Source organism: Trichoderma gamsii (assembly GCF_001481775.2).
Source record: "Trichoderma gamsii strain T6085 chromosome Unknown Scaffold_20.2, whole genome shotgun sequence".
In the NCBI taxonomy this organism is placed as follows: Eukaryota; Fungi; Ascomycota; class Sordariomycetes; order Hypocreales; family Hypocreaceae; genus Trichoderma; species Trichoderma gamsii.
Genome location: NW_020171357.1, coordinates 559,893 through 587,853, shown reverse-complemented (window position 1 = coordinate 587,853; position 27,961 = coordinate 559,893). Strand labels below are relative to the sequence as shown.

The 27,961-nt window shown below is 49.4% G+C and overlaps 10 protein-coding genes across 10 annotated transcripts; 5 read left to right on the top strand and 5 right to left on the bottom strand.

Moving 5' to 3' along the window:
* Positions 1-333: 333 nt before the first annotated feature.
* On the bottom strand, positions 334-844 carry TGAM01_v206192 (hypothetical protein; the record flags this gene model as incomplete). The annotated part of the gene is made up of 2 exons (XM_018802556.1): positions 334-510; positions 704-844. 2 exons carry the CDS (start codon positions 842-844, stop codon positions 334-336), a joined length of 318 nt encoding a protein of 105 aa, XP_018664063.1.
* A 1,468-nt stretch (positions 845-2,312) lies between these two features.
* On the top strand, positions 2,313-3,104 carry TGAM01_v206191 (hypothetical protein; the record flags this gene model as incomplete). The annotated part of the gene is made up of 1 exon (XM_018802557.1): positions 2,313-3,104. The coding sequence occupies one exon, from the start codon at positions 2,313-2,315 to the stop codon at positions 3,102-3,104; it is 792 nt and encodes a 263-aa protein (XP_018664064.1).
* A 221-nt stretch (positions 3,105-3,325) lies between these two features.
* On the bottom strand, positions 3,326-4,414 carry TGAM01_v206190 (base excision DNA repair protein; the record flags this gene model as incomplete). Its single annotated transcript, XM_018802558.1, has 1 exon — positions 3,326-4,414. One exon carries the CDS (start codon positions 4,412-4,414, stop codon positions 3,326-3,328), a length of 1,089 nt encoding a protein of 362 aa, XP_018664065.1.
* Positions 4,415-5,607: 1,193 nt separating this feature from the next.
* On the top strand, positions 5,608-7,323 carry TGAM01_v206189 (cytochrome P450 6A1; the record flags this gene model as incomplete). The annotated part of the gene is made up of 5 exons (XM_024549814.1): positions 5,608-5,936; positions 6,022-6,517; positions 6,572-6,910; positions 6,984-7,131; positions 7,265-7,323. 5 exons carry the CDS (start codon positions 5,608-5,610, stop codon positions 7,321-7,323), a joined length of 1,371 nt encoding a protein of 456 aa, XP_024405476.1.
* A 332-nt stretch (positions 7,324-7,655) lies between these two features.
* TGAM01_v206188 (hypothetical protein) lies at positions 7,656-8,072 on the bottom strand (the record flags this gene model as incomplete). Its single annotated transcript, XM_018802560.1, has 3 exons — positions 7,656-7,736; positions 7,798-7,913; positions 7,991-8,072. The coding sequence occupies 3 exons, from the start codon at positions 8,070-8,072 to the stop codon at positions 7,656-7,658; spliced, it is 279 nt and encodes a 92-aa protein (XP_018664067.1).
* A 746-nt stretch (positions 8,073-8,818) lies between these two features.
* TGAM01_v206187 (hypothetical protein) lies at positions 8,819-9,385 on the top strand (the record flags this gene model as incomplete). The annotated part of the gene is made up of 1 exon (XM_018802561.1): positions 8,819-9,385. One exon carries the CDS (start codon positions 8,819-8,821, stop codon positions 9,383-9,385), a length of 567 nt encoding a protein of 188 aa, XP_018664068.1.
* Positions 9,386-11,258: 1,873 nt separating this feature from the next.
* On the top strand, positions 11,259-12,986 carry TGAM01_v206186 (5'-nucleotidase; the record flags this gene model as incomplete). The annotated part of the gene is made up of 2 exons (XM_018802562.1): positions 11,259-11,376; positions 11,443-12,986. The coding sequence occupies 2 exons, from the start codon at positions 11,259-11,261 to the stop codon at positions 12,984-12,986; spliced, it is 1,662 nt and encodes a 553-aa protein (XP_018664069.1).
* A 1,385-nt stretch (positions 12,987-14,371) lies between these two features.
* On the bottom strand, positions 14,372-16,123 carry TGAM01_v206185 (hypothetical protein; the record flags this gene model as incomplete). The annotated part of the gene is made up of 5 exons (XM_018802563.1): positions 14,372-14,407; positions 14,473-15,324; positions 15,380-15,459; positions 15,519-15,765; positions 15,833-16,123. 5 exons carry the CDS (start codon positions 16,121-16,123, stop codon positions 14,372-14,374), a joined length of 1,506 nt encoding a protein of 501 aa, XP_018664070.1.
* Positions 16,124-18,467: 2,344 nt separating this feature from the next.
* TGAM01_v206184 (acetyltransferase) lies at positions 18,468-20,033 on the bottom strand (the record flags this gene model as incomplete). Its single annotated transcript, XM_018802564.1, has 4 exons — positions 18,468-18,840; positions 18,905-19,353; positions 19,492-19,735; positions 19,834-20,033. 4 exons carry the CDS (start codon positions 20,031-20,033, stop codon positions 18,468-18,470), a joined length of 1,266 nt encoding a protein of 421 aa, XP_018664071.1.
* Positions 20,034-24,490: 4,457 nt separating this feature from the next.
* On the top strand, positions 24,491-27,148 carry TGAM01_v206183 (hypothetical protein; the record flags this gene model as incomplete). The annotated part of the gene is made up of 4 exons (XM_018802565.1): positions 24,491-25,553; positions 25,610-26,054; positions 26,110-26,160; positions 26,227-27,148. The coding sequence occupies 4 exons, from the start codon at positions 24,491-24,493 to the stop codon at positions 27,146-27,148; spliced, it is 2,481 nt and encodes an 826-aa protein (XP_018664072.1).
* Between the last annotated feature and the right edge of the window lie 813 nt (positions 27,149-27,961).

The following is a 27,961-nucleotide window of genomic DNA, read 5'->3' as shown; positions in this document are numbered from 1 at the left end:
CGTGGTGTAATTGTGTTCAATTCTACTCCATATCTAGTTGTTTGTCTATACATACAAACCTCAATGATAGTTGGACGTGGACGGGATTCCAACCGACCGACCGGCCGACCGACGGTCAAACCGTTTCGCATCGAATCCACTAACCAGGAACAACCACGATATCCACCCAAGCCCATCGTCTCACCTTGATTATTCCCTCTCTGTGTGCTGTCAAACGAAACCCGCCAGCGATCTACTACCGCTACTGCTTTCCAGTCCAATATCTCGGGAGCCCAGTGCCGTAGCGTAGCGGCGCTCCAAGCGATGGTCCTGGGCTGCTCATCAACCGCCCTTTCAGACTCCAGTCAATGATTCGCAAGGCCCGTCTCCCTTTTCTCGGAGCCACGGCACAGAGAGAAGAGCTCGGATGCGGGCCGTCTGGGAGCCGACTATCCGGGCGGTGCTGCTTCTTGGACTTTTCTTGAGATGAAATGAGCGAGTGAATGTGGCGGTGCGTGTTCGCAGGTAGCACTACACAATATAGGTAGGTGCTAGGATGTAAGATGAGATGCTCTCAAAGCGGCACCAACAAGCGTGTGGCCTGTTCAGCTGCCGTTTCTAAATATCGATCGTGTATAGTGCAACATTGATACTATTTTCGTATCTGTCTTCCCGGCTTGAAGCAGCACCATACATAGCAGCTACCTTAGTAACGCTTGCGCACCTTGTAGTAGAGATCGCCAATGTTATACAGCACCTCGTCCCAGACCTTCATGACGTTCCAGGAGTCATCGCGTTTCTTGTGACGCCGATCGCGGCGGGGAGCCTCGTGGTAGTGTCCGTTGTGGTAGACGAGCTCGGGCATGGCGAACGGTGATCTGCTCGGAAAAGCTGTGCCACGGATATGTGATGCCGAAGGCTATGTTGTAATTTTGTGTTGGATGACAAGAGTTGTTGTTGTTGTTGCTGTTGGTATATGGATACACAGTACGAAGTATGTTTATGTCTTGAATCAGTAGCCAGTTGAAATAAAGCAGTACACTAGCTGTTTTGCGGCGGTGGTTGTGGTGATGGTGCTATTGTCAAGAATTGAAGACTTGATGTAAATCATTGCAGTACCGCTTTATTTAAATCCTTCCAAAAAGCCAAGCCCAAACGCATGATCTCTACATCTGCACAGCCAACTACTTGTCTCCTCATCGAAGAAGATAGTATGCCTGACCGCAACTCTCAGCCATCGACCAGTCATCTGCTGCGGTGCATGCCGCCACCTGAATCCATCGCGAGTCTTGGACTCGGCGCCGGCTGACCGGATCGGGTCCCACCGCGGCCGATCATCTGCACGGCCGAAGGCGAACTCCCATGACTACCTGCGAGTGACTCTGGGGGTCAGGTGCAGAGTTAGAGTCTGTGTGTACATTGTTGTACTACCAGGTGCTTCGGATAACAGAAGCTTCGCCTCGAACCTGCGGGCAGCTTGTAAGGCTTTCTCTACTACCTAAACTCATAGTGCATTCACTTGTATTACTTTGTATCATGCTCGTAGCTCTTTGCAGTCGCCTACCCTGTAACTAGCACATTGTTGACCAAATATTACAATGGAAAGAGGAACTTATGGAGGAATGTTGAAAAAGTACTTTCTCTTTCATTTGCGAAGAAAAGGCATTAGTAGACTTGGTGGTTACGCGGTGTAGCTTTCTTTGGTTGAGTGAAGTGCTATCAATCAGTAGAGAGAATAGCAGAAGCTCTATGCTATTCCGCAAGTCGGCAACAGCTACTCCGCACAGAGCGCAAGATGAAAGATATGATCAAAGCCTTTGAAAAGTCGTCATCTCTGCTCTTTATGCATGCACAGAATCTAAATATTTAGAGATCTTCGAACCTTCCACCACTAAAAGTAGCCGCTACTGGGCATTTGCCTGAAGAACGAACGCTGAAGCCTGCCACCAGCTGCCGTCACTCCAGACTGGAATAGGCGCCCGCCAACCAACAACCGTTAGGATTTCAACTCCAAAAAAAACATCGCACTGCTCTTGCTCCCACTTCACTCTACAACTTTAACCGCGACCACGTCCCTCGGCGCAGCCTACAATGGCGTTTGCAGTGCCCTAGGAGCTTCCGTCTCTGTTTCTCCTTTTGGATAGCAATCTGTCTACCTTTTTGTTCTCAAGCGCTCTCTGCGCAGAAGGTCGCGGGGTCAATCGACGCCGCGCTTGTTAAATAACCTCGAAATCGACTCGTCGCACCTCTCGAATGTCGCTCTTACGCCCGCGTTATTGTATACTATTGTATAGAGAGCAGAAAACTTTGGAAAAACCATAAAGATACAAAGCATGGCATCAAGCGGCCTAAAGGCTTCGATCTGGGCTTCAGCGTCGAGCCGCCCCTCCGATTCTTATCGATTCGACTCCAGGTCTAGATCTGTGCCTCCAGTATCCGCCTCGACGACGACGACGACAGTCCCCAGCTCGACTTCAACAGTTACTACTTCCGCCACCGCAAACTCTTCTCTGTCCCCCGCACAAGCCTTCCAGAGATTCCACCAGACCTGCCAGCGCCTTCGATGGACGGCCATCGACCTCGAAAATTCATACCACCGCGCACACTCCCCCGAACACAGCGGCTTTTCCGCCTCCGACGCCGAGGTCAATTTCAAGATTGATTTTCACGAATTTTACATGCGCATTGAGCAGGCTCTAGTGCTTGTTCTTCTCGTCTACGGCGTGACCGTCCCCCGCGGCTTCGGCGGGCCCAGAGGCCAAGCAACACATAGCTATCACCACAACGTGCTGCTGGCCTTTGGCGAGGGAGACAACCCGCTGCGAAGCGCGCTGGGCATAGGAGATGTCAATTCTGCGCTGTGGAAGGCCAAGGAGCTGCGCAACCGATGGAAAGATGCGGCGGAAGGGGAAACAACGCCGCTGGGCATGTATGACTTGTCATGGATCATAGGACGCATCATTGAGGGTCTGGGTGTCGCGTATAAGATGGCGGCTGAGAGGGTTGAGGAGATAAAGTTGGAGGCTAATGGAAGTGCTGGGAATGGCATGGACGGGCACAACGGCGCTGATGGCGATAGTGCATGGACGTGGATGATGGCGGATCCAATGGACTTGGAGCCGTGAATCTGTCTTTGGTTATTGTTTTTTTTAAGTATATGGGCATATTGGGTAGGTATTTGCGTCTGCTGAACAGGGTTTTGCCTCTTGGAGGAGCGAGCATTGGAGTTGAATCAGGCGAGGTATGCTTGAATGACTTTGCTATTGGGTAATGTTTTGAGCATCTTTCATACATAGAAGAATCGCGCTTACGACGAATATATATACACACGCGTTTATATGACATCTTACAAATCTTCCTCCTTTACCATAAACAACTCTTCTTCCCTTACCATCAAATCGTCATCATCTGATTTCTTCTTCCCCTTCACAAACGCCTTCCGTAGAGCACACTTGCCTGCAATCTTCCCTCCGGCCTTGCACTCGTTACACGTCCTCCCATGCGTCACCATCAACACATGCAGTCCATACTTGTCCTCATCCGGCACTGTTGCTTCCAAATGAGCCTGTGTCTCCTCCCTATTTGCCTCTACTGGCCGCCATCCCAATAGGCCTGATATGCGATAAACGTGCGTATCAACCGCGAAGCTATCTCGCCGTAGACAAAACAGCAAGACACAGCTCGCCGTTTTGGGTCCTACGCCTTGAAAAGAGAGAAGCTCCCGCATGGCCTCGTCGTTGGAAGCATCGAGAAGGTGGTTGAGAGAGTAAATCCCGTACTGGTCCTTTGTCTGGTGCAGGATACTCATGATGACTTTGCTTTTGACGACGCTGAGGCCGCCGGACTTGATTGTCTGCTGCAGCTTGTCGGTGCCGCCTTCGACAATGGCCTCCCAGTTATCGCTCCGGCCATATGTCTTGTCCATGGAGAGCTTTGCCCGCGAGCTGTTCTTGTTGCTGGTGTTTTGGGATAAAATCGTACGCACCAGCGCGTCAAGCACGGATGGAGAATCTCCGCAGCCGGCAACGCTGTTTGGCGCAATGATTTTGTCAGGACGACGACGGTCGCCGTGGATGGAGGCGAGGATGCGATGAGCGAGGAAGCATTCTTGAGGAGTGGGATGGGGGAATGATGGGAACGGTGAGGATTGGGAGTAGGCTGCGAAGGATTTGAGCTTGCGGGCTTGGAGGATGGAGGCTTTTTTGTCTGGGATTTGGGTTATAGAAATGGTTTTGGTGGATGGTTCGGATTTTGTTGATGGTTTTGACGGCTTCGATTCTGTTTTGATGGTGGATTCAGATTTTGTTAACGGTGCTGATGGTTTGGATTCTGTCTTGATAGGTGTGGCCGTGCTGATGCTTTCGGTGAGGCTTTGCCTTTTAATGTTGCGGAGGCTGCGCCTTGGAGGCAGTGATTCTAGAGTCTTTGTGGTCATGGTCAATGGAATATATCGTCTTTGCATTGACGAATGAGTATGGTTTTCTACGGTTATATAACGCAGCGTGATTTACTCTATAATACGACGTGTAAAGACGCTGTGAGATTGGTCGTTGGAATGGTGATGTCAGCGCCTGCGGTCGCCACCGTGACTAAGATCTGCGAGATTGGCTTTGGCTCTACAGATCGGTGGTCTTTTTATAGCTTTTCCGCGACATGCGTCAATGAATCAAGAAATTGGAGACTTTATGAGTTTATTTTTGTGTAATATGCAGCTTGCACTGCTCTTGTAAATATTCTTTTATCATTTTGGCAGCGCTGCTCACTTTGATCGCAGCGCCTTCAGCTGACTGGGGGCGGCTCTGGAGTAGACGACACGGGAAGCCTCTTTATTGCCGGTGCAGATCCGGGGACGCCTCACGGAGATGTTGTATACGGTGTTGATTACACATACTCCATATTGACATACTTAAATGATGTGAGAAGACTCTTACGGTTCGCTTTCGCTTTGGGAGAGAGAGGAGAAGAAGATGACCAAGTTATTTGCTGATGTGGAGAAAGCCTGATTTTCTCTTATACTTACCCAACACTAGGTATGGGGACATGTAGAACAGCTACGAAAATGCTGGAATCGCCAAGATACACAAATTCATCACTAGAATACGCTCCTAACATATATTCTGGATACACGTGCTTGAGAGCCCATCGTCCCATATCAATACGCTCATAATACCGTCGTATCAACGCGCAGACCGGCATCTTCTACATCCCTTGCATGAGCCATCGAGATGAGCCAACGACTAGCCCAAAGTCTGTTTGTGGCTCCGAGCTCCAAGCCACCACGATCCTACGTACCCTAATCAACGTAATTTAGACGGATATTCCATACCCGTATTACTGCTTTAGTTGCTTCCGAGTTAGAGTATGAGCTATAGTCTTACAGGTCGAAAGTTACGTGCTGGCTGAACCCCCTTTTGGTGGCTCAACCCCCTCTTATAACGGACATGTCTTGAATGCCGAGCCAATCTGATAATGACTGACTGACGGGACGGTAAAAAGTATAATTGAGACATGTTGGCGCTATAAAGTACCGCTCCCTCCCCCTCAATCTCAAGAGTAGATTCGTAAATGCGTTTCCCGTCTTTAAGTTCCTTCACTTTGTAGAATTTTCAACGCCAGCGTCTTTCAAAAATGGTCAGCCTCGTCGCTTCAATCCTTTCGCCTCAAAATTGGTCGCCCAGCGTTCTGCTGCTGGCGGCAACCGTCGCAATCTTTGCTGTCGTTCGCCTTTCGAAGCGTGCTGATTTCCATTCCGGCGCAAAATGGACGGATAGAGGCGTGCCTATTCTGGGGTCGCTGCCATTTTATACAAGGAGAGGCGAATTTTTAAGGGAGGGCAAAGAGCGCAGTGCCAATGGGCACTTTAATTTCTTCTTTGGGCCGTATCCTATTGTTGCCATCTCGGGGGAGGCTGCGCGGTCGGCTTATTTTACTACTCGCGGGCTTGATCTGAGTGCTGGGTATGTGCGGGCATAGTTTATGGCGTGGACCTTCGCATCAGTATATATCCATGATAGGATCGAGAAGTGACTGACCGGGCAATAGGTTCAAAAAACTCTTCTCAGCAGGCCCGGATGTGGACAGCCTCCTTGGGCGTAACATGGCCACCTACTTCGTGACGCTGTTTAAGCGTCTCACCGGAAAGGATCACTTGGCAACCTGTCTGCCGTATCTCAACAAGGATGCCCATGATACCTTATCCGCCATCGACACATCTGTTCCCATGGATCCATTCGTGATTCTGCATGATCTCATCTGCAAGATGACGCATCGTACCGTTGGCTGCCACGACGTTGCTGAGGATGCCGAGTTACGGGCGAAAACAATGAAGTACTACGACATGTTGGATACGAGCTCTGCTTTTAGTATCATGTTCCCTTGGCTGCCAACTCCTACGAAGATGTACAAGCTTTGGGGAGGAGGAAAGCTGCACATGTTGTTTCTCAATCTCATTCAGGAGAGAAGAAGAACTGGCCGCAGAGCAGAGGATACCATGCAGATACTAATGGATAAGGGTGAAAGCGACATGGTCACTGCAGCAGTGAGTATCTTGCTTCCACATGTACGATTTGGAGGCTAACTCATGATATGACAGTTTATTATTGGCGCGCTATTCGCCGGCTTGATAAACACTGCCATTCAAGCCGCGTGGATCATCTGCTACCTTGCTTATGATCCGATCTGGTACGCCAAAGTCCAAGCAGAGGTTGACGCAGCCGTTGCCAAACACCGAATCTCTGAGCATCAGACTCCGGCTGACGTCCTGCAAACGCTCTCCATTGATGCATGGGAGTCTGAATTTCCTTCTCTGGACTTGGGAGTACAAGACAGTATCCGGCTCAACCTCATGGGAGCTTCTATGCGCCAGAATATTTCTGGAAAGGATATTGTGCTTGGCGATACGGGTGTTATTATACCCAAAAATGCGTTTGCAGTAAGTTGACTTGTCCGAATCGTTTTGACTAGGAAATTTGAGCGGGCATTGATGTTTTGTGATTGTCATATAGGTTTACAGCATTTCGGATGTTCACATGGATGAGACGGTATACAAAAACCCAGGAAGATGGGATCCAAGCCGGTATCTATCCAATCGAGGAGAAGACAAGAAGAAGCAGCATGGATATGTTGGATGGGGATCTGGATTGCATCCATGTCGTAAGAAGTCTTCTACCTATACTTTTGATGATCTTTTGTATGCTAACGTGAGACACAGTGGGCATGAGAGTAGGCCTTAGCAGTGATACCGACTATTTATCTAGAGCAAGAAGAGCTAACTTGTGATGTATAGATTGCGAAAATGGAACTCTCTGTTTCTACGGCCACATTTGTGGCAATGTTCAACTTTAAAGCGGTCGATAAGCTCGGAAACCCGAGGACTGAGCCGCTGCCGGGTTATAATTGCAATGATTTGCAGGCAAGGCGTATGACTGATACAATCTATCTCAAGTGCGAACCCAGATTTTAGGTAAGAAGAGAATTGAATAGGCGATTAATAATGGCTGGTAAGCAAACATGGACATGGGATGGAGAGAATGGGTTCTTCTATTACTGGCGGGGTTATCATGAGAATGCGTCACAAACATCAGCTGTAGCGTTTTATTCGTTTGAAGTAATGAATTGATTCTATGACATGATAGTGTGACACTTTGATTCGACAAGGTGATGGAATACTTTTTAGGTTAACTATTTTGCTGCAGCTTACGCTCAATCTGCGCGACGAGAGACGACGGCGTCTGCGCACCGGTATTGTAAACTCTCTCCTGATCAAGTAGAGGATTAGCCGCTCTGTCATGAAACAAGTGAAATAGTCATCAGATTTACCATCAACAGCTCCTTTTCGGCGCCCTCCAAGGGCATTGTATTCTGCTGAGTGTCTGTAGTGCCAACGACCATCGGGACAAGGTTGTGCTGCTTGGCGAGGAGGCTTTGGGGTGGTGCTGAGTTTCGCGGTTAGCATATTTCCTTCTTGGCGAATGATAAGCAAATGGTGATTTTATGAGCATCGAAGTGATACCTTCTGTTGTGTTGGTGACTGGACCGGGGGCCGAGGGGCGAGGCTGCGATCTGATTTGAGCTGTGACTTCGGGAGTGGTCATGATGGCGGCTAATGGGGATGAAGGTTCTGTAGGCTAGAAGTATGATATGGCGATGGAAGAGGATGACTGTCAAATGTGTTTAGAATGTTTGATGTTGTGACATTGGTCAACCAGATGACGTAGATGGGCGCTGAGGGCAAGTGCATTTTACGGTCATACCTACACAGGCTGAGGTCTCGTGATTTGATATCTTATTAAGAGCTTGCATCCAAGTAATATCTCTGATTTATTTACTCTTTCTCTATATAGTTTGCAGAAAGAATGAGAATGGTGTGTCCGTTCATGTCTCTTCTTCTGGCTCCGGAGCTGGCAGCTGGCCACTCAAACTTCCCTCCTTTTAACGAGATGGCTTCAGTCTTCTATGTATGAAGAACAAGCAACAAATGTCTCGCAGATTCTCAGACTTGAGTAAGTGAATGCATTAAAAGTTAGTATTTACAGCCTGCAAAGAGAGAGCCACGTGCTTGTCTGGACTGAGGGTTTGGTTTCCAACCCACTACGCTGCGCACTGGTATTGACAGATGCGAACATGTGTGAGAAGATTTCGCATGAGAAGATATTCTTAATGCGCTCCCTGCACGGGCCACATGAGCACATATTAGTTTGTGTGGAGAGCTCAATCGAATCTGAGGTGATTCTATCTTCTCTTCTTTTCCCTCTTCCTCTTATTCTTCTGCATCGACATCTTCCTTTTTTTTTGTTCATCCTCTTCATCAAGTTTATTCAAGTTTGCCACGCAGCCCGATATGGCGTCCGATATCGATGAGCAGTCTCTTCGGTTAGGCATCTACCTTCAGTCACAAGATGCCGTTGCCTTGATAAAGGGAAAGCAGCGAGAGGACGAGCAGCCCCCCGATGTCGAATTCGCCGCGGAGCTCTACAAATTTGAGCTTCAGTCGCTACATACATTCTACTCGGATCGAGCTCTTTGCCGTCGCCTCAGTGGCTTGGGCCTGGAGGATGGCGATCCTTTGAGAGGTCGTGCTTATGAAGCGCAGCCTGCTCCAAGCAAGCCGAAAACTACAGCCAACCAAGGATTTGTATCAGCACGATCCAGCGAAAGTTTCACCCCTGCGACTGCTGCTAGTGCCAGTGTCGTCGCCAAAGAGACAACCAATGAGACGGCCAGAGAGGCAATTGAAAAGGCTCTCAAAGAGGCAATCAAAGAGACAAGCAAAGAGACAACCAAAAAGACAACCAAACGATCCAATGGTAAAGCTGCATCACCACCATCCAGCAAAAATCTCACTTTAGGCACCAGTACCAGTGTCAAAATCGTTGAAGAGACGACCAAATCGCTTGCAAAACCCTAGAATGATGATGCCAAGCCGTTGGTCAACAAGTCTGCACCTTTACCCGAGCCTGAAGTTCAGGATAGCTTGCCGGAAGCACCCAGTGAGCAACGACAATGTGTTGCTTGCATGATGGACGTTACTCGCTTGGAAACAATAGAGTCCCCTTGCTCCCATATATACTGTCACAAATGTGTAATGGACCTCTTCAAGTCTGCCATGGTCGACGAGTCGTTGTTCCCGCCTCGGTGTTGCAGCCAGAATATGCTTCTCGAAGCCACCGAAAGCTTTTTGCCTGCGGAACTACTTGCGCAGTATCAAGAGAAAGTGCTGGAGTATGGTACATCGAACAGGACGTACTGTTCCATATCCACTTGCTTGGCATTCATTACCCCTAATATATTCAAGATGAGGTGGCCACATGCAAAATTCGCCACGGCAAGACTTGTTCTGTCTGCAATGGTCCACATCACCAGAATGAAGACTGCCCCGACGATAAAGAGACGAAAGAGCTTCTCAATGCAGCAGTTGAGAAAAAAGTGGCAGAGACGCTACTCGTGCTGCAGAATGGTCGAGCTCACGACATGATGCAATCATATAAGTAAGCTTTGACTCTTCGACACTTTCCAGGGCTCTATTTAGCTAACAATATGTCAGCTTGTCGCTGCAAAGCCGAATTTTGCTACAACTGCGGCATGCAATGGAGGCAATGTGACTGTCCCCTTTGGCATGAAGGTCGATTGATCCACGAACGCCAATTCTGCTGCCAGCTTTACCACGCCAACTACTAGCACCACCGCCAGTATTACGCCGACTACCGCTGGCAGAGCCTGTCGAACGTCCTGTTTGCAGAAATTGTGCTTGGGAGGTTCTATTTGGCACTTATCAATGCGAGACCTGTGACGAATGGCTGGAGACATTCATATATTCATGTCCTCGTTGTGGAAAGTCGGTATGTCGGAGATGCAGATACAACCGGCGTTGAGCATCTTGCATTGGCTCAGGTGCGATATTGCGTATGCTAGGCTGCGATTTTATACATATTCTCTCGAGTTGGCTAGCGCTTGAATAGGGCTTGAACATTAAGGAGGATGAAACCGTTTATACAAATTTTAAGAGTGTTTATTACCCGTTACCGTCCAATTTATATCCACCAATATAGGTCTCACGATGCCTGGTAGATCGAAGTGAAATATTCACCTTTAGGAAATAGTCCGCCATGCCGAGTCCAAATCTCTCAGCACCAGTTTGGAGACACTCAGATCAGCATATACATTTAAATGATACTGTCTCAAATACAGAACTGTCATCTTGTCCCTTGCGGGGCGCAGACTGCTAGTGCTGGCGCAAAGGCAAATCCGAGACATGCGTATATTGCTCGTATCTGACACAGTGTCGGTTTACCACCATCTATTCAACCGATTACGTTTATTGTTCCAAATGCATCGTTGAATACTGTATATCTACCTAGTTCCAGCTACCTAATATCTGCTGGATGATGTTGAGGCAAAAAATACGTGTAGATGGTGGCGCTGCTGATATCAGTCTCAGCTGAATACATGCACAGTCTATCGCTGACACTGTACTTCGCACTGTGACGTGACACACCCACGTGGACCTTTGGCGACACAAGCCCCATTCTTTAAGCCTCTCGTGGCCGTCCAGCCCTTCCAAAGACCGGTCAGAAGATATGGCTCTCTTATTCCATCTCTTACATTATTCTCATTGTTGTCGAGGCTGGAGAGATCTCGCTTGGTAAGTGAGTTTTGCGCACATTCGCTCTTTGTCGTGGGCTTCTCTTTTTGCGGCTTGCCATCGGGATAAACAGAGGAGACGCCTGATAAGCTGCGAAAGGGGGAATGCATAGAAAATAGGAAGCAGCATTATACACATCATGAAGGCGTCTCTCTTACTGTCGGCTCTTGCGGCGGGATATGCGGCTGCAGACGATGTTCTCTATAGCAAGCGGCTGGCTAAGAGAGCTCTCGACGATGGAGGGCACTACAACATTTGTGAGGCCTTCTTTTTTACTTTTTTTTCCATATAGAATGAATTATACTGACATATCTGTGTATTAGCCTTCTTCCACGTCAACGACGTTCACGCTCATCTTGACCAGTATGTGAAAGCGGGAACAGACTGCACGGATTCTAGCCAAGGCTGCTTCGGTGGCTACGCCCGTATCAAGACAAAAGTCAGCGAGCTGCGTGCTCGGCATCCCAACCATCTGTGGCTGAACGCTGGCGATGAATTCCAGGGCACCATGTTTTACTCGTTTTACGGCGGAGAGAAGATTGCTGAGACGATGAACAATCTCGAATTCGACGCCATGACGCTGGGGAACCATGAGTGGGATGGTGGAGACGAGAAGCTAGGAGTGTTCTTGAAGAATCTGACATTTCCGGTGGTGTCGTGCAATGTGAAGAGCGAGTATCCTGATCTCAAAGACACGATTAAAAACTATCACATTTTCAAGGAGTATGGCTTGGCTATCATCGGAGCATCGACGCCGACTACACCCACGATTTCACACGTCGGGCCCTTGACCAAATTTCTTGACCCCGCTCAAGAGGTTCAAAAGGCTATCTGGGAAATTCGCAATACAACCAACATCAAGCGCATTGTAGCTTTAACGCATATTGGCTACGATGTGGACCAGCAGCTGGCGGCGCAGACAGAGGGACTGTCTCTCATCATCGGGGGCCACAGCCACACGCTCCTTGGAGACATGGATGGTGCAGAGGGCAAGTATCCAACCGTTGTGGAAGATCTTGCCGGTAATGAAGTTTTCATCGTCACGTCGTATCGCTGGGGGGAATATCTGGGCTCCATCGACGTTTCTTTCGATGAGGACGGCAAGGCGCTCATCTACCGTGGCGCGCCAATCCACATGGACAACACGACCAAGGTTGAACCTGAACTCCAGGCCAAGATTACAGCGTGGCGAGGCCCATTTGAAGATTATGCCAACGAGGTGGTGGGAACTACGGAAAACACTCTTGACCAGACGGCCTGTCGGAACGGCGACTGCCTCTTGGGTGAAGTCATGGCCGATGCCGCATTTGAGTATGTCTACAATCTCACCGCAGACTCACGAGAGGAGCAGAGGCCAAGCTTTGCATTCTTCAATGCAAAGGGCGTTCGGGCAACCATTGACGCCGGCAACATCACCCGAGGCCAGGTTATTACGTCGTTCCCATTTAGTAACGCTGTTGTAAAATTGACATACTCGGGTGCCGACCTGCTCAAGATTCTCGAAGGCGCTGTATCCGGAGTAAACCAATTCAACAATGAGAAGCTATCGTCTGGGATTCAAGTATCGCATAATCTCCAGGTTCAATATGACCCGTCAAAAGACCCCGGGAACATGCTCGTTGATGCGAGGATCTCTGGTCAGAGAATCGACCCTGATAAAAAGTACATCATTGTGACTGTGGATTTCGTCGCTACAGGTGGAGACAATATTGTGCCAAAGAGAGATGACTTTGTTGTATTAGATACGCTGGATGAAGTGTTGGTAGATTACATCAAGGCTAGAACGCCGCTGAAGAACGCATTGGAGAAGAGAATAGGCAAGATTGGTACAATTACGGGCAAGGTGCAAAAGGTGTTTTCGGCTTGAATTGCATAGATTAAATGGTTATTAGATATAGATACCTTGTGTTTTTTGTGTCAGCTATAATTTTTCCTCCCCATATTTGTGCTTCTTCTGTACAGACTGATCAAATCGATACGACTCTCAAGTTGACGGCCCTGTACATGTTAGCATTCTATCACTTCCACGGACCTTCTAGTTAACTACCAGATTGACTTAACCGAAAATCTCTCCCCGCAGAGGCCGTACGTAATTTCCTCTCTTGCTGTTGCTTCAAAGGTTTCCTCGGAGTGATGGAAGCCCTCTGTTGTCCACTTGCTGAGGCATAGTCATTGAACGACCCGTCGAAAGATTGTTCAAATGTATAGTAGCTTTCCACCGAAGAATCACCGTCGACTGTGCGAGTCGCTCCATCTGCAGCCCGGCGTTCAAATATGATGCTAAAGACTGTGAACGTGAGACATGCAAAGATGCCGATGCAGATGGAGGAGGAGCCGAGGAAGAGAATAGGCCAGTAGTCGTCAGGAAACATTTTTGTTATTGGTATGGGCTGATATAAAAGAGTTGGGAAACACTTTTGTTTGGACGGTTATGCTTTGCTAGCGGATAATGTAGATGCGATGGGAATAATAGACTGTATTTGTCTATAAGATTGTATGCTGATGGATTATGGAATGCATTGTGTCATCATCACTGCAGCAACTTTAAGAACATAATCACAAACTAGCTGATCACATCTCACTGCCAGGAAATAATGAATCACAGACTTAGGTAGACATCTAAAATCTGCCATATCAACACAGATACTCTTGCAATACAGAGTTTCATGGACAAAAAGGGCAGCAGCATCACTTGGCTTAGAAGGCATGCCCTGCTCACTACGCACCCAACGAGCACAGCGACGCGATAGTGTATTTGGTTGATGCTGCCATATCCGTAGATCTTAAGGACCAAATCAAGAACGAACAAACACTGGAAAAGAGGCCCCCTGCATGTACGAAGTCCTGCTGCTAAGTTTAAATGACTAGGCTTCCCGTTTAGGCAATCCCTACTTTCTGAGGCTGAGGCTATCTGTGAAGACATGAAATCAAAGGAGGAGCTTTTGGCTGGATGACATGTGCCCGATTCAGTGGCAGAAATCACAAGAGAGCTACGCAATGACATGGACATGACACTTGGGGCGGCAGCTAGGTTCACCATGTGTACCTCTTCAGGCTCTGATTCAGATACTTGATGTCTGAACGAGTCAAGGCTTACTGGATTCAAAGTTTCATGTTTCCTTAAGCGATAGCACTAGCAGGGCATGTGTAGATGTAAATAGCTAGATTCCGCCAAGCCATCCAGACAAACAACAGAGTCATGACACATTCCATCCGAGCCCATCCGAGCACCAAATATAGTAAAACAACAAATTAATAAGTGTATCGGAAATCGGGACTCGCGTCCTCCTAGTCATCTCAAGTCAGCCTCTGCCTCACAACCTGACAAGAAAATAGAAGAAAACAGCACTTACATCATGAGCCTCCAGCGCGATTCCCTGCTCATCAGCCTTCCTATTCAACCTCCTGAAATCCAATCCCGTCAAACCCACCAAGATGATATTCAGAAACGCCGTCGTAATGCACGTGTACATGCCCGGCTTGTACCCCGTCGCCGCGTCCTGCGTCCGAAACACCAAACTGCCCGCAATGCCGCCCAGCCCGCCGAAGCCAACGAGCGTGGCGCTGCAAAAGGCGCGCTTCCACTGCCCGCGCACGTTGTTTGCCTGGAACGCCATGATGGACGGCACGTTGCTGTTTGCGCCGGCCGTGACGAGGAAGATGCCAAAGTAGCGCGCGCCGGCGTGGGGCGCCCAGCCCATGATGGGGAGGCCGATGAGGCAGAGCACCATGTTGAAGATGATGATGGGCCCGCGGACACGGAGTTTGTCGCCGGCGTAGGCCGCTGCGAACATGACGATGCCGGCAAAAGCGTAGGGCGGCGCAACGAGGCACTGGGACTCGCCGACGGAGAAGTGCAGTTCTTTGGTGAGGATCAGGGGCAGCGTGTAAGCCAGCGCGTACGTCAGCGTCGTGGTGTTGAAGAACATCATGGCATACGCCCAGACCTTCCAGTCCCGGCCGGAGCCCAGGAACTTCTTCAGGTTGAACGGCGGGACCTGCGTGTCGCCGCGGTCGCGCTGGATGCGGTGCACGATCCATTCACGCTCCTTTTGGCCGAGGAAGCTCCATGTGAGGCGCGTGGAGTCGGGGAAGTCGACGAGCAGCCAGTAGCCGGCGATGCCGAGGGCGCAGGTGAGCGTGCCTTCGATGATGAAGATCCAGCGCCAGCCGGAGATGCCTTCGCGGCCGTTGAGTTGCATGAGCTGTTGTTGTTGGTTGTGAGATTTATGTGTAGACGTTTGGGAGGAGGTGACTTACACCGTAGGCCAAGATGCCGGAAAAGGCAGAGGCGACGCAGCCTACGAGGTAGAATACAGAGTATCGTTTGCCAACCTCGTCTGCACAGTTATACGACATTAGCTGGTGTCAAATAGCATAAATGGGTGCTTTCACTTACATCGTGTGTACCATGTGCTCAGCAAGTACACGCAACTGGGGAAGAACCCAGCCTCTAGAACACCAAGCACTGTTCTCAAGGCTGCCAGCTGCTCAAAGTTTTTCACAAAGCCCATGCCAATCATGACGCCGCCCCACAGGAGAGTTATAAAGGCCAGATGTAGTCGAGGGCCGATTTTGCGGATGAGGATCGTGGAGGGCGGTTGGAAGACGACGTAGGTGGTGAAGAAGACGAGGTTGGCAATGTTCTAGAGCATTCCATATAATTAGCTATGCAAACCCTTCCTTTTCATCAATTGATAGATAGAGACTCACATAGCGGTTGTTGATGAGATTCAGCTCAACGCCCATGCCGGCAATGTTGGCAGCACTCATGTTCGTCCGGTCCATCAGACTAATACAATACATTGCTCCCACGGTAATGACCAGGCGGCGGTCGATGCGGCGGATGATGCTGCGCTGCTCAGCCTGCGTGAAGCCAAAGTCGTCGTCTTCGAGGACCACGACATCGTGCTTGTTGCTCTCAGAGTCTTTCATCGGATTGTCGACGTGGCTGTACTCGAGGTCCTGCTTTTCGGACTCGAGTTGAGGGGCTTCTTTACTCATGATGGCTAAATTACCGCCAATTTTCTAAAAAGAAGAGTCAAAGTTTAGGAAAAAGTCTTAGATGCTGTCTCATTTTAAGAGACACGTTGGAGCAAACTCGAAAACAGGGAGATAGGTTGAGGATCGACATAGTCAATATATACATAGGTAGCGTAGCCTAGACACTTCTTCATCCTGTCCGCCAAGATTAAATCCACTCACTGACCTCCCTGAGTTACCCTAGCTCTTAACCCATCACGCCGCTTGAATCCTATTTTTTTTCTACATGGAAGCTCTGCTCCTATCGTGACGCTACCCCAAAGGACCGGGCTATCTTGGCCAAGCGTCTAAGCCGCATCATGGGATTTGCTTACAATAGTCTAGACACACAACAAACCCAAGAGCCGAAAAAACAACGACCCAAGAGCCGAAATCCTTGCTCTTTTCCCCTCCCTGTAATTCATGCAAGGCCACCAAAAGTGACGAGTACCATCACCTTTCCAACCCATCCCCCGCAAAAGCGAGCCCCATATCGGCCCTTTTTGCCAAGACCTGAAGTACCAAATGAGCGAGATCTTCCCCAGACTTTTTTTTCGCCTTCGGCTGCCCTCCGTTGCTCCCCAGCTGCTTGCTTTATCCACTCAGTGGGGGGTTCTAGGTGCTGTCTAGTCAGTCCCCTCTCTTGGCATATAGCCTATTTTATGCTTATACCAGGGGCTGCTATCTACTCATAAGGCAGAGAGAGGTGGTGCTATTGCGGTATATACATGTACAAGGTTTGGCCGTGGCAAAGTCTCGGGGTCCGACTAGCTCTCCGGATGGATGCCTAGTTTTTGAGAGATGTAGAAAAGTTGAAAGGGGTGGTTGGGAATTGCGGTGAGTGGACGGATGTCTGGGCGAGAGACACCAGTTGACTGCTGGACTATACGGTACGCTCCGACCTTACAGCTCCTTGCCATGATAAGCATTACATGTACTCTTACTCATTACACCCTTATCTTCCAGCGCTCTCATCCCAGCTCTCTGCGTTAAATCTTTCATCATTACAGTACAGACTAGCAACGCCATAGTCTCGTAGCGAATAGCTACATCCATCCTGTTGCGGTAAAATCTTCAAATCGCGGGGAAGATGGAAGCTAAACAACTCTAAATACTCTAGCCAACTACTTTAATTGCTAGTCCTAGGCTTATATACTATCATCAACGGCGTAGGGCGCAGACACTATTAAAGACCCAATGCCTTGTCCAGCTTTCAAAATCCATACAGCCATGCCAGATTACTCCCTGCAAGACATTCCATTACTCCAAATCGTAGCATACACTGCATATGCAAGTCCCCAATAGTCGTCTTGGCTCTTGCAATATTGAAGCCATATTCTCCAACAAAAACGCCACATTATACGGAGTACTTGGACCTAATCATCAACCCCTAGCAAATACCAAGAGTCTAATCACCACTAACAAAAACACCAAGGAGTCTAGAAAAGAAACGAGCGCCCCCCGCGTTCCCCATTTGCCGCCACCAATAAGACGTCGATCCGACTGCAAATTTGCCGAGGCTCACTGCAACCCTCCCCATGTCTTCCCTGCTCTGTCCGGGTCTCCAAGGGCCAGGATTGATCACTCTGTTGTCAGCTTTTCAATATTGCAAGTAAATCTCAATCCCAAAAGCTAATGACATGTGAGGTGGGAGATGCCAAGAATATGCAGACGCCACGGGAAACCCCCGATTCGCTACTGTCTTGCTGACAATCTCTGATGGCCTTATTTCTACATACTTTGCAGACTTACCGTCTCTTTGTGTCAACTGTTGATGGCTCGGTACATGTTTCTCATCGCCCATTTTGCTTTCATCCATCTCGACTACTCTTTAGCCAGCTCCAATTCTCAAGGCAGAAGCAGGGCCTAGCAGAAAGTGTTTCAATATTGACGCTTGATTATACCTGTTCTGGTTATACTGCAATAGTAATAAGTAACCGCATCTAGCACAACCTAAGCAAAGCAAAGCAATCAAGGTCTACCTAGACCAAGCCAAATCGAACCCCAGCCCGTACAGTTCCATCTCGCAGATGATGCAAGAAGCCCATCTAAACAAACATACCGTTTCGAAAACTCCGCACCAGCAAGGGACGCCTGTAGTCTTATTGGTATTCTGTGCTATTCGTCACCTCGTTATCCCGCCCTGATCGACTATCCAAGAAAAGAAAATACCGAACCATTCCAAAAAACAAAGGAAAAAAAAAAACATGCTATGAAAACGCTGATGAAGAGAATACGCAGCCACGAATGAGGCTCAGCAGACAAATCGTCGTATGAGCCCTGTTTCTCAACAAACATGAGATAATAGCACCTCACCCCCCGCTCTCTACACACCAAAGCCAAACCGCTTGGCAACCACGTCACCAAATCTTTGAACATTGTGCCAGCAAAGGCCGGCAATGCCAACAATGGTGAATACCTGCAAGATCTCAAAGGGGTTCTTCGCACGGACCTTGGTCTCGACAAAATCAACCTTGGATCCAGCCATGGCAGGGAATCGTCCGGTTGTCAGGTACTGTTCCATCAGCGCGTCTTTCTTGTACCATTCGTTGCGCAGCCAGAGATCAAATTCATCGGCGTTATCGAGAGGTATGTCTGACATTTTGAACTTGCGCCAGAAAAAGTTGACCGACTTGGGCGAGCGGCCTTGGAAATAGGTGCTACCCAGAGTGAAGATGTCCTCGCCATATTTGCCTCGGCTGTTTCACCACGAATTAGTAGCTGCTTTGACTTATCATGATTTCTGATGGCCCATGCACTTACTCAATACCCTCGTACGCGACCGTGCAGTCATAGACATAGTCTACTGTCCCCCTCAGCTCGTTTAGGCAGAAGAAGCTACCGGTGCTGCGAGGGAGCAGCATATGCTCGGGATCTTTCCATCCATTCTTGTCCGCCCAACTCGCAGACTTCCGTCGGCCGTTTCCAGAAATATTGGTGCCTTCAGGAAACAGGAGTAGCCACATGGGCACGCGATATGTCTTGCCGCTGGGATCAGTCTTGCTTTGCTTCAGTTTCCCCAGCCGATAGGCAAGCCGGGGCTGATCCTTTGCCATTTTCCTCGACATGAAGATGAAACCGTAAAACTTCATGCCCCAGCCAACAATAGGAATATACTGTAATGACTCTTTTAGGATAATGTATATGTGGCCATGCGCAGAAGGCCGATTAACGTAACCGCACCACCAGAGATACAGCCAATCAGTATAAATCTGCCGACACCAGTTAGCTCAGCTTTGACAAACAGGCTCTCGCCAAAGTTGGGGTGAAACCAAGCAGTCTCGCAAACGAGTCAGGCTGCAGTGGGAATCCGCTAAACCACTGCTGTCCTTGGCGGTTGGTCATCTTACCTGATGATTCGCTATCATAACCATGCGCTCCGGAAAGTTGAATTGCACACCACCACCTTCCGTGGGAAGGATTTCTCCCGCTACCGTCTCATCACCACTGATCCGGATCGTTGTCGGACCCCAGATCTGGGTCATCAGAATGGTCGTAATGGCGAAGAGCCGCTTGGTCATTGACATGTAGTCATAGTAGAAATCGCGGTTGACAAAGTACAGCCAGCAGCCAAGGAGCTGCGTAATGACAATGCTGCGGCACCAGAGTGTCAGTGAGACGCCATCTCATCCCGGCGTGTATTGCGGAAAGCCGGGAGCAGGGGCATGGAGCAAAGCAAACAGCAAACGTACGTGACACAACAAGTCAGGAAGTAAATGGTAAAAGCCGCCCCTCGCAATATCTGCATGGCCTTACCATGGCCCCGTTTGCCTGATGGGTGAGCATCTTTGAGGCTGGCAGAGCCCTTTTTGGATGTTTGGCCAAGTCCCATGGCGATTGCGGGAGCTGGTATGTTGGTCTCGGACCCGTCGGTATCCTTGTTACGAGCCATGGCCGAGCCGCGGTTTCTTGCGATGATCAAATTCTGCAGTATACAGATGAAGAGTCTAATATGTAGCCGGAAGCCAAGCCTAGCACCCCAACATGAGGCTCAAGAACGGAGGAGGAAGAGTGAGGCGGTGATGTGGCTTCTCGGTGGTTATAGCCAGGTAGCCTCGCGCCAGCTATTCGACGAGACAGAAAGGCAGAGTCAGACAGCGTGGTCGGCCAGGCACCGCCGTCTCTAATAGGATATGACACAGATGCGAATCGGCAGCTTCAATCAGGCCTGGCGGGACGAGGCCAGAACAGGGCAGCTGAGATGCCGGGCGTCGGGTCAGGTGCGGATTGTCCACGATTGTCTCCCCAGCTCTGTGCTCACAAGCTTCGGTGTCGCCTTTGCCAGGCGCGTGCTCAACAGCTTCGCTTCTGCTGCAGATTCGAGGTCAGGCAGACGGTGCAGAAAGGTGAAGGTATGGTCGGCGACGGCTGGGAGCAGCACATGATGACGCACGAGGGCCTCGCGCTGCGGCTGCTTATTCGCTCCCTGCGGCTGCCTAGCTACCTAGAGCTGTCTGGCATGGAGTTACACTTATGTGACAAAAGTCTGCGCCACTAGTGACCCCGCGCTACAAGATATCCCACACCACCTAACCTGCACGATAACTTCAAACGCAAATAACACAATGAATTTAATAGAAAAATGTGATCTCTTTATATCATTAGAAAGCCCTGCTTCTAGAGATTAATATCGTGTATAATATCCCTGGGCTGCGCGCACTGCCGCGAGGCGGCGGGGCATTGACTCCACAAGTGTATCTATCAATTCCTGGTCTATTAGGTCCCAAGCCTCCTTTATCTTTTGCTTCAACAACGCAATGTCTGTACGGTTACGCCTTAGATCTCGGAGCTCTGGGCAGATCTGTGATAGCTTCTTCTTTAAGGCACTCCAAATATGCTCAATGGGATTGAGATCCGGGCTGTGAGGCGGCCAGTCGATGTACTCGATACTGTGTAATTAAAGCCATTCCGGCGTGCCACCAAAATTGTGAATTCTTGCGTTATCCTGCTGGAATAAACGTGTGCCATCGTATATAGGAAGAAGGCCCTCTGATAATGCGTTTTGATAGCTTCGTGAAGAGTATCCTTGCCTCGGGGCGTCGGGATCGCGTTCCATAATGACCAAGGGGGTGCGACCACCTCTCCAAATGCCTCCCCAGACCATAAGGGAGATCTGTACCTTCCCATGAATTGTAACGTTAACTATTTCCCTGTCAAACCTCTCGCCGGGCGCCCGGAATACCCATCCTCGTCTATTATCAGGTTTATTTTGCGCTGTGGCTTCGTCTGAGAAGAGTGCCTATCGCGTGTGTTAGCCTCGACCACTAGTCTAACTTCAAACGCTTATACCTCAACTAATTCTTGCTCTTTTCCTTCCCAATCGCAACAGAATGATAGCCTGGCTTCTGCTGTTTCTTCTGTTATCTCAATCCGCTGGGCAGACTTCCATTTGCGCTTGTATTCGCGCTGTAAAGCGCGACGGATTGTCCTAGGGTTCACACGACTGTCTACCGCGCCGCAGAGCGCTAGCCACGTTATTTTGCGATCTCTTTTTAATAAAATAGTAATATATCAAATCTCTGCCTCTGTAAGCTTCCTCGGCCGCCCTGAACGAGGCTTCCTTCGCACGGTGCCGTCTTCCAGCCAGCGCCGATAAATTGCCCGTACAGTCGAGCGCGTTGTGTGAAAATCAGCCGCAACGCGTAGGTACGAGTCGCCGCGCGATACCGCCTCGCACATAGCTCCTCTCTGCTCCAAATTAAATTCCCTATTTCTTTGACGATTGGCGCTTATTTCAGTACCAAAAGCACGCGTTTCTGACATCTTGTTGTTATGCAATTGCTGTTTAAAGATTGGGTGTTATTTTTGGTGGTTTGTTGTTGTGTACTAGTGGGGTCTCTAGTGGCGCAGACTTTTGTCACCTGAGTGTAGCGCTCTAGCTCTCTCAGAGCAGCAGCCGCAGCGCCGCTCAGCCCTGGAGCCCTGGAGCCCTGGAGCCCCGGAGCTAGCCAGAGCCAAGTTTGGCTGTGGGGGCGGTTGGCGCAGGCTTCGGGCTTCTCCAAAGCCCGTGAGTCGCTGTCAACAGAAGCTGTGCCATTAGAGTGGTGGAGCGGAGTGATGGTGGAGTGGATTTGCGTTATCGATGAGTGTTACTGAATGCCTAATCTGCATGTGCCAGGGCGGTGACTGAACGCGGCCAGTCTGCCGGACAAATGGTGCGAGTCGTGCGCTCTCTTCTCTCGTTCTCCCACAGTGGCTTGGACTCAAACAAGGCCGTCGGATAGCGTACCTGGTATTGTTCCGCCTTTATCCATGCAATACATACTCTGCTCTGCGGCCATGCTCTATCAGACACGAAACCTGTCTCGAATCTTCAAAGGTGACTTGATTGTGCCGCTGATCAGGGTCATCCGCCCGAGTCACATCTCGTATACGCTGGTGCATCAATGCACCGCTACAGGTACCTGGCAAGCTACCCCGCCTACCAGAAGCAGCAGGCGGTGGAGACCGGAGCGCTCCCGAGATGGAGCAATCCGTAAATCAGCCACATGCAGGTGCAGTTACCAAAGTCATCAAAAGCTGCATGGTCTCCCATCACTGAATGGAAGATAACCAGTGGCTCAAAATGCGACGCACCAGAGCTACGATGGACAGGGCACTCAGCCCATGCCTTTTAGCCACGAAATGACACTTGTTTGCAGCCAACCAACGTGTAGATGACTCGCGGCAGAGCTTCTAATCTCCTGGGTCGGAGTGCACAACATGACACCCGGCGGCGATTGGCGACGAATCCGTCATCTACTGCTACCAATTGCCCAAGCGGTACGGCCCGTGTGAGTTTTGGCCCAGTTTGATCGACATCTTGTTCAGCGCTACGGGGAACCGACAAACTACATGCAAGTTGGACTGGGCCCCTGACGGGTAGCTGCACCTATTACTTACAAAGGAGTAACTTGACCCCATTCAAGGTGAAATGAGGGATATCATTCGGCCAAATACGTCTCGTCGACTTCATCAGGATTCCATCTGGGCTGCACCGAATGCAAGCCATGAGATAGGCACCCAGAGCTACTTACTGAAGGTGTCAAAGTTTGCATTTGGAAATGAAAGCCACAGGGGTTCCCTCTGCCGCTAGAAGGCCACCTTTATTCTCGAGTAGTATGAGAAGCGCCAAACCTTTCAGCGGTTCAACTGAGGAATAAGTTTGGAAGAGCTTATGAGAAACTGATATGGTACCTACATGTCGAGAAATGGGCTCCTTTTCAACTTCATATTCGATGAGACGCCATTCAGCAAACAAGAATCAACTCTGAATCTAGCTGCGCGATGCATCTTGCCGCTTCTTACCTCTAGGTAGACTACCCGAGAAGGTATCCTTCCGATTTCCCCCCCGTATTTTGCTGCTGGGTCCTTAATCAGTGCCTGAGCATACCGGCACGAGGTGATCGGTAAAAGGGGCTGATCCAGACCGGAACGTGGCTGACTCGACTAGCAGAAGTCGCCTCACAATATATTGGCCGGAAGACTGCATGCAACAACTCTGTCAATCTCACGGATACTTTCTGCCAAGTCGGTAATGCCAGTGCCCTCGGGGGCTAATTAACGGAGGACTGAAAGTGGATCGAACAAAGAGCAAACATAATGCTCGAAGCCCAAATCGGAGATGCCAGCGCCTAGAACAGGCGAGGCGCTGTCTCGCAATGGATTGCCTTTGCGCCATTGCCAAATCATGACTACTATCAATAAAGTGACTGCAAAAAAAAGTCTGTCGTTTCTTGTTTGTCGGTGATAAGCCACCGTGACCTCAACCTACAGAATTATAACAAGCCGGCGCACATCCATCTCTGCAGTGCAGCCACCAACACTCTACACTTGGACCAGTAGACCTGTTATAAAGCGAAAAGTAGCATCGAGGGCTGGCGAGATAACCAAAGCAAGCAAAGCTGCGGCGAGACGCGAGCAAACAGCTTGCCAGAATTTCGTATCAGTTTCCCGTAGATCGACCTGGTATAGGGATGGCCTGGAAAAATAGTTTCGGCATATTACAACTTTCTATTTTATTGATCATGTCCCTAGAGTTCGTCCAAATGCTGTTGGAGATGGTCTGCCGCTAAATTTGCATTCCAAGACGTTCAGTTCTCATGTCTGTTGTGGTAAGCAGTGCCTATGGATTCGACTGCAAGGACCAAAGGGGTGCTTATTGAGCCACTATAATAACTGAGACCAAGTAGACATTTGATAAACCGTTCAGTGCCAATTTTCTCGAGCAAGATTGGAAAACAAGACTGAGACCTAGCTCGCCGTCTACACAGCTTTGGCAACACAAAGGCCCCGACAATATCTAGCATCTCAGTAGGCGTCGTGAGCCCCTGGAGACAATTCCGCCGTGAAGGCGTACCCGCCAGCATCATGCAGGCTGAGCCCGTGGAAGCGTCGTTGTTGAGTTTCCATGACGCTGAAAGGATCGTCGGCATCAAGCTAGCAACATACGTGTTTCCCCACGCAGATGAATACATCAGCTCAGAGCATCGGCAGCAATTCGCCATCCTTGTGGAGATTTTCCAGCAACATCTTCACAAACATCTTGAGATATCTCTTGAGCATTCAACTCGGACAGAGTTTCAGCTGAAGATGTGCGGCGGCCATAGGTTAACTGCCGAACCGTCGATTATTATCGCACATCCGTGCGATGATCCAAACACTGGCCTTGCCATCCTCAAGACATTGACGCAACCACATTTCAGGGACCAGTATGAGCTTCACTCAACGACTCGGTTTCAAATTTATCTCTCTCTCAGGCCCACGTTTGAATATCTTGCGTCCCCTTCCGACAGTTTCAACATCTGCATCAGGAGCCCCTATCTTCCCAGTGCTGTTCTTGCTTCAGGCAACACGTGCGATAATATCAGCACCATTACGTGCGGCATCCGGTTTTCCAACACCGATGATACAATCTTTGCGCTGACGCCTGCCCACGCTCTGAAAAGAATTGGCCTCGGTAGCGTAAAGAGTATCAAGAAGGGTACATCTGGTTCGCCGTCTACGCCAAGTGAGTCCCAAGCAACATGCGTCTTGGCAGATGTGGAGTACGATATGAACGAACTCAAGCAGCTCGAAAAAGCCGTAACTGAAGCCATTGTGCCTTCGAAGCTGCCGAAAGGAGATGGCGACGGCTATTGGCAACGTCCTGGGACACAAGTTATATCGCCGATCCGAGCCTGGGGCCGACTGGGCCAGTCTAATACTCCCAACTTGGACTGGACTTTGGTAGAAATCAACCCAAGCCATGGAAGAACAGCAGCGGATGGCGCACGCCAAGTGTTTGCTTTGGCTGACGAAAAGCGTGCGGTACAAATCATGACACCACGGGGCTCGCTACACGGCATGATTCGCAGATCACTCACCTTTATCACCAATTCCGGTAGCGATAGCCCCCTGTGTGAAGTTTGGACTGTTACCGTTACAGGGCTGAGTATGAATTCGCCTCCATCTTCATCTATAAAAAAATTGATGCTGACTACCATGCAGCTGCTGGAGATATACGCATGGGAGACAGCGGGTCTCTTGTTATCGACACCATCACAGGTCAACCTTGCGGATATGTTGTCGCGACCAATCGCTTTCAGGAGCTATACGTGATGCCACTACACCTAGTTCTCCAGCAAATCGCAGATACAGTGTCCATTCCCAATGTCAGGCCAGAACTGTTCTTGAACCTCGAATATATTCAGCGGCCCATACAAGCTCAGGGACCAGTCTTTAGGGTGCTCATGACCTACTTTTCCCAACCTTGGTCGCGGATCAGGGTGGAGGAGCAGCGACGGCCCGCTTGGTTGCGCAAACTGCGTGCAAAGTGTGCTGGAGGATGGAGCTATGTTCAGATGGGAGTCCGCAGCCTTTTGTTGCCGCCAATTCTAAAACTCTCGACACGCTATCGCTTGAAATTCCGTAATCAGAACAACAGATTCCACGAGTATGATCCGCCTTGTCTTTAACTACTATTGAAGGCATACTAACGAATTCGATAGCACGCCATCCAGAATCGACTGTGTAGAAGGGCATGGGCATAACGGCTCCCGGTGAGTGAGACTGTTAATGTAGGATATATTATGGCTGGAAGCACTAACATATGCTTTTCTTCTCAGGGCATTTCAAGGGGCTGGAGGCAATAGTAGCCAGGACAGCTTCGCACCTCTTGTCAACAACCGATACGGGCAGTCTTGTGACATTCCTCTCGAAATACTTGAAAGGTCACCTCCCGCGACGACCCCTTCTTACGGCTGGCCAATCACGATCGATAATGATCCGATCAATTCATATGGGCACCGAATCTTCCCCGGAAATCCCATCATGGACGCACGTATCCATGGTCAAGATCCTTCCATTCTCAGTCCTCTTGCAACTAGACCCCCAAGCTTCCCAGCTGCAGACACACTTGAAGGCTCCTTTCAGATAATTCAGTGCACCGAAATCATTCAAAACACTCACCGTGCATCGACACCGTTGCCTGTCAATGGGATTCTCATTGGTGGTCCACCCGCAAAAAATGCGGCTTTGAACCGAGTAGAGCTTCCGCTTCTTCCAACCAGCCTTTCAAGGAGAAAGCAGAGAAAGGTCTTGAGACAGGCCAGCCGCCACCTCTCAAAGTGCGCACTCGAGTTCTGCAACAGGCATCAGTTGCCCAACACCGTCATTCAGGGCATGGAGCCTCGGGAACGGCCGTTCTTCGCGCGAAACCTTGGGCGCAAGAGAGCTCCCGATTGCGGATGGGTCGAGTTTGTATTTTTACTCAAATTCCTCATCGCAGAGCAGCAAATCCCTCTCGAGGCATTGGACAGTGATTTGGCTGCTCACTTCAGGGCGGTTCTGCACGCCTCTTTGGGAGTAGACGAGGTGCTCAGGCATCCGGAGCCCCCGAGGGATGACCGAACCGTTCTCAGGATCCTCTCTGCCAGCGTTCAAGTTGCTAATATGCTCAATGATGAGAAAGCCATGAACAAGCTTCGACGGCTGTTGATGAAGACGGAGCGCACGATGATTGAGGCCGGTATTCAGGAGAGTGTCTGAGGGGACGCCGAGAATTTGGACACGAGATGCAGTCATGGTGATTTAGGTGGATAGACTTGTTTGAGAGGAGTTTATTGGTATAGGCATTTGAGTTTTATGGGAGATTTACAGCGGGAAGTATGGTACGCGACTGATTGTTGATAATACTTGGAGGAGAGAGGGTGGATAGACAGGGGATAGAGGTTTCATTTCTTCACCTCATGTTAGACTGTTTGAGCGAAAAAGCATATTATGTGTTTATATAGAGACTGTAGATTTTCATTTGTTGTTGAGAATCTTTTTAGACAGTTTCCTTGTAATAGACATCATTTTGATTGTTGGTGGCTTATGAGATGATGAAGAGCTCTGCATTTGTGCATGTATTCACCTATCTGTACCTCAGGTAGGTACTACGTAAACTGCTTTCGGTTTTGTAACCCTGATATAGGTACTTGATACGCATCATTATAACATCTACAGTAGTACCTATTTAATCAAAGATTGAACCTCTTTAGAGACACAATGTGCTCCAGTTAATGTGTAGTCCTGTTTTCATCATAAAGCTAAGCTGCTATTACTAGATATGGTTAAATAGCGGGATTGATGGGCCTATTACAGCAGTAAACCCACATGACAAGTCCCGCCGATTTTTAGCTGCCGGCCAAACTATTTCTGTCTGCTATGACGCTAACACAGCTTTCCACAGCAGCTTGCTCCAGCATCATGGCTTCGACAAGAACTCGACTCATGACTCATGATCCCACGCCGAGGTAGATCAACAACAAACACAAACAGCAGAGGCAAAACACGATGAGCGCCGCCTGCGCCTAAACA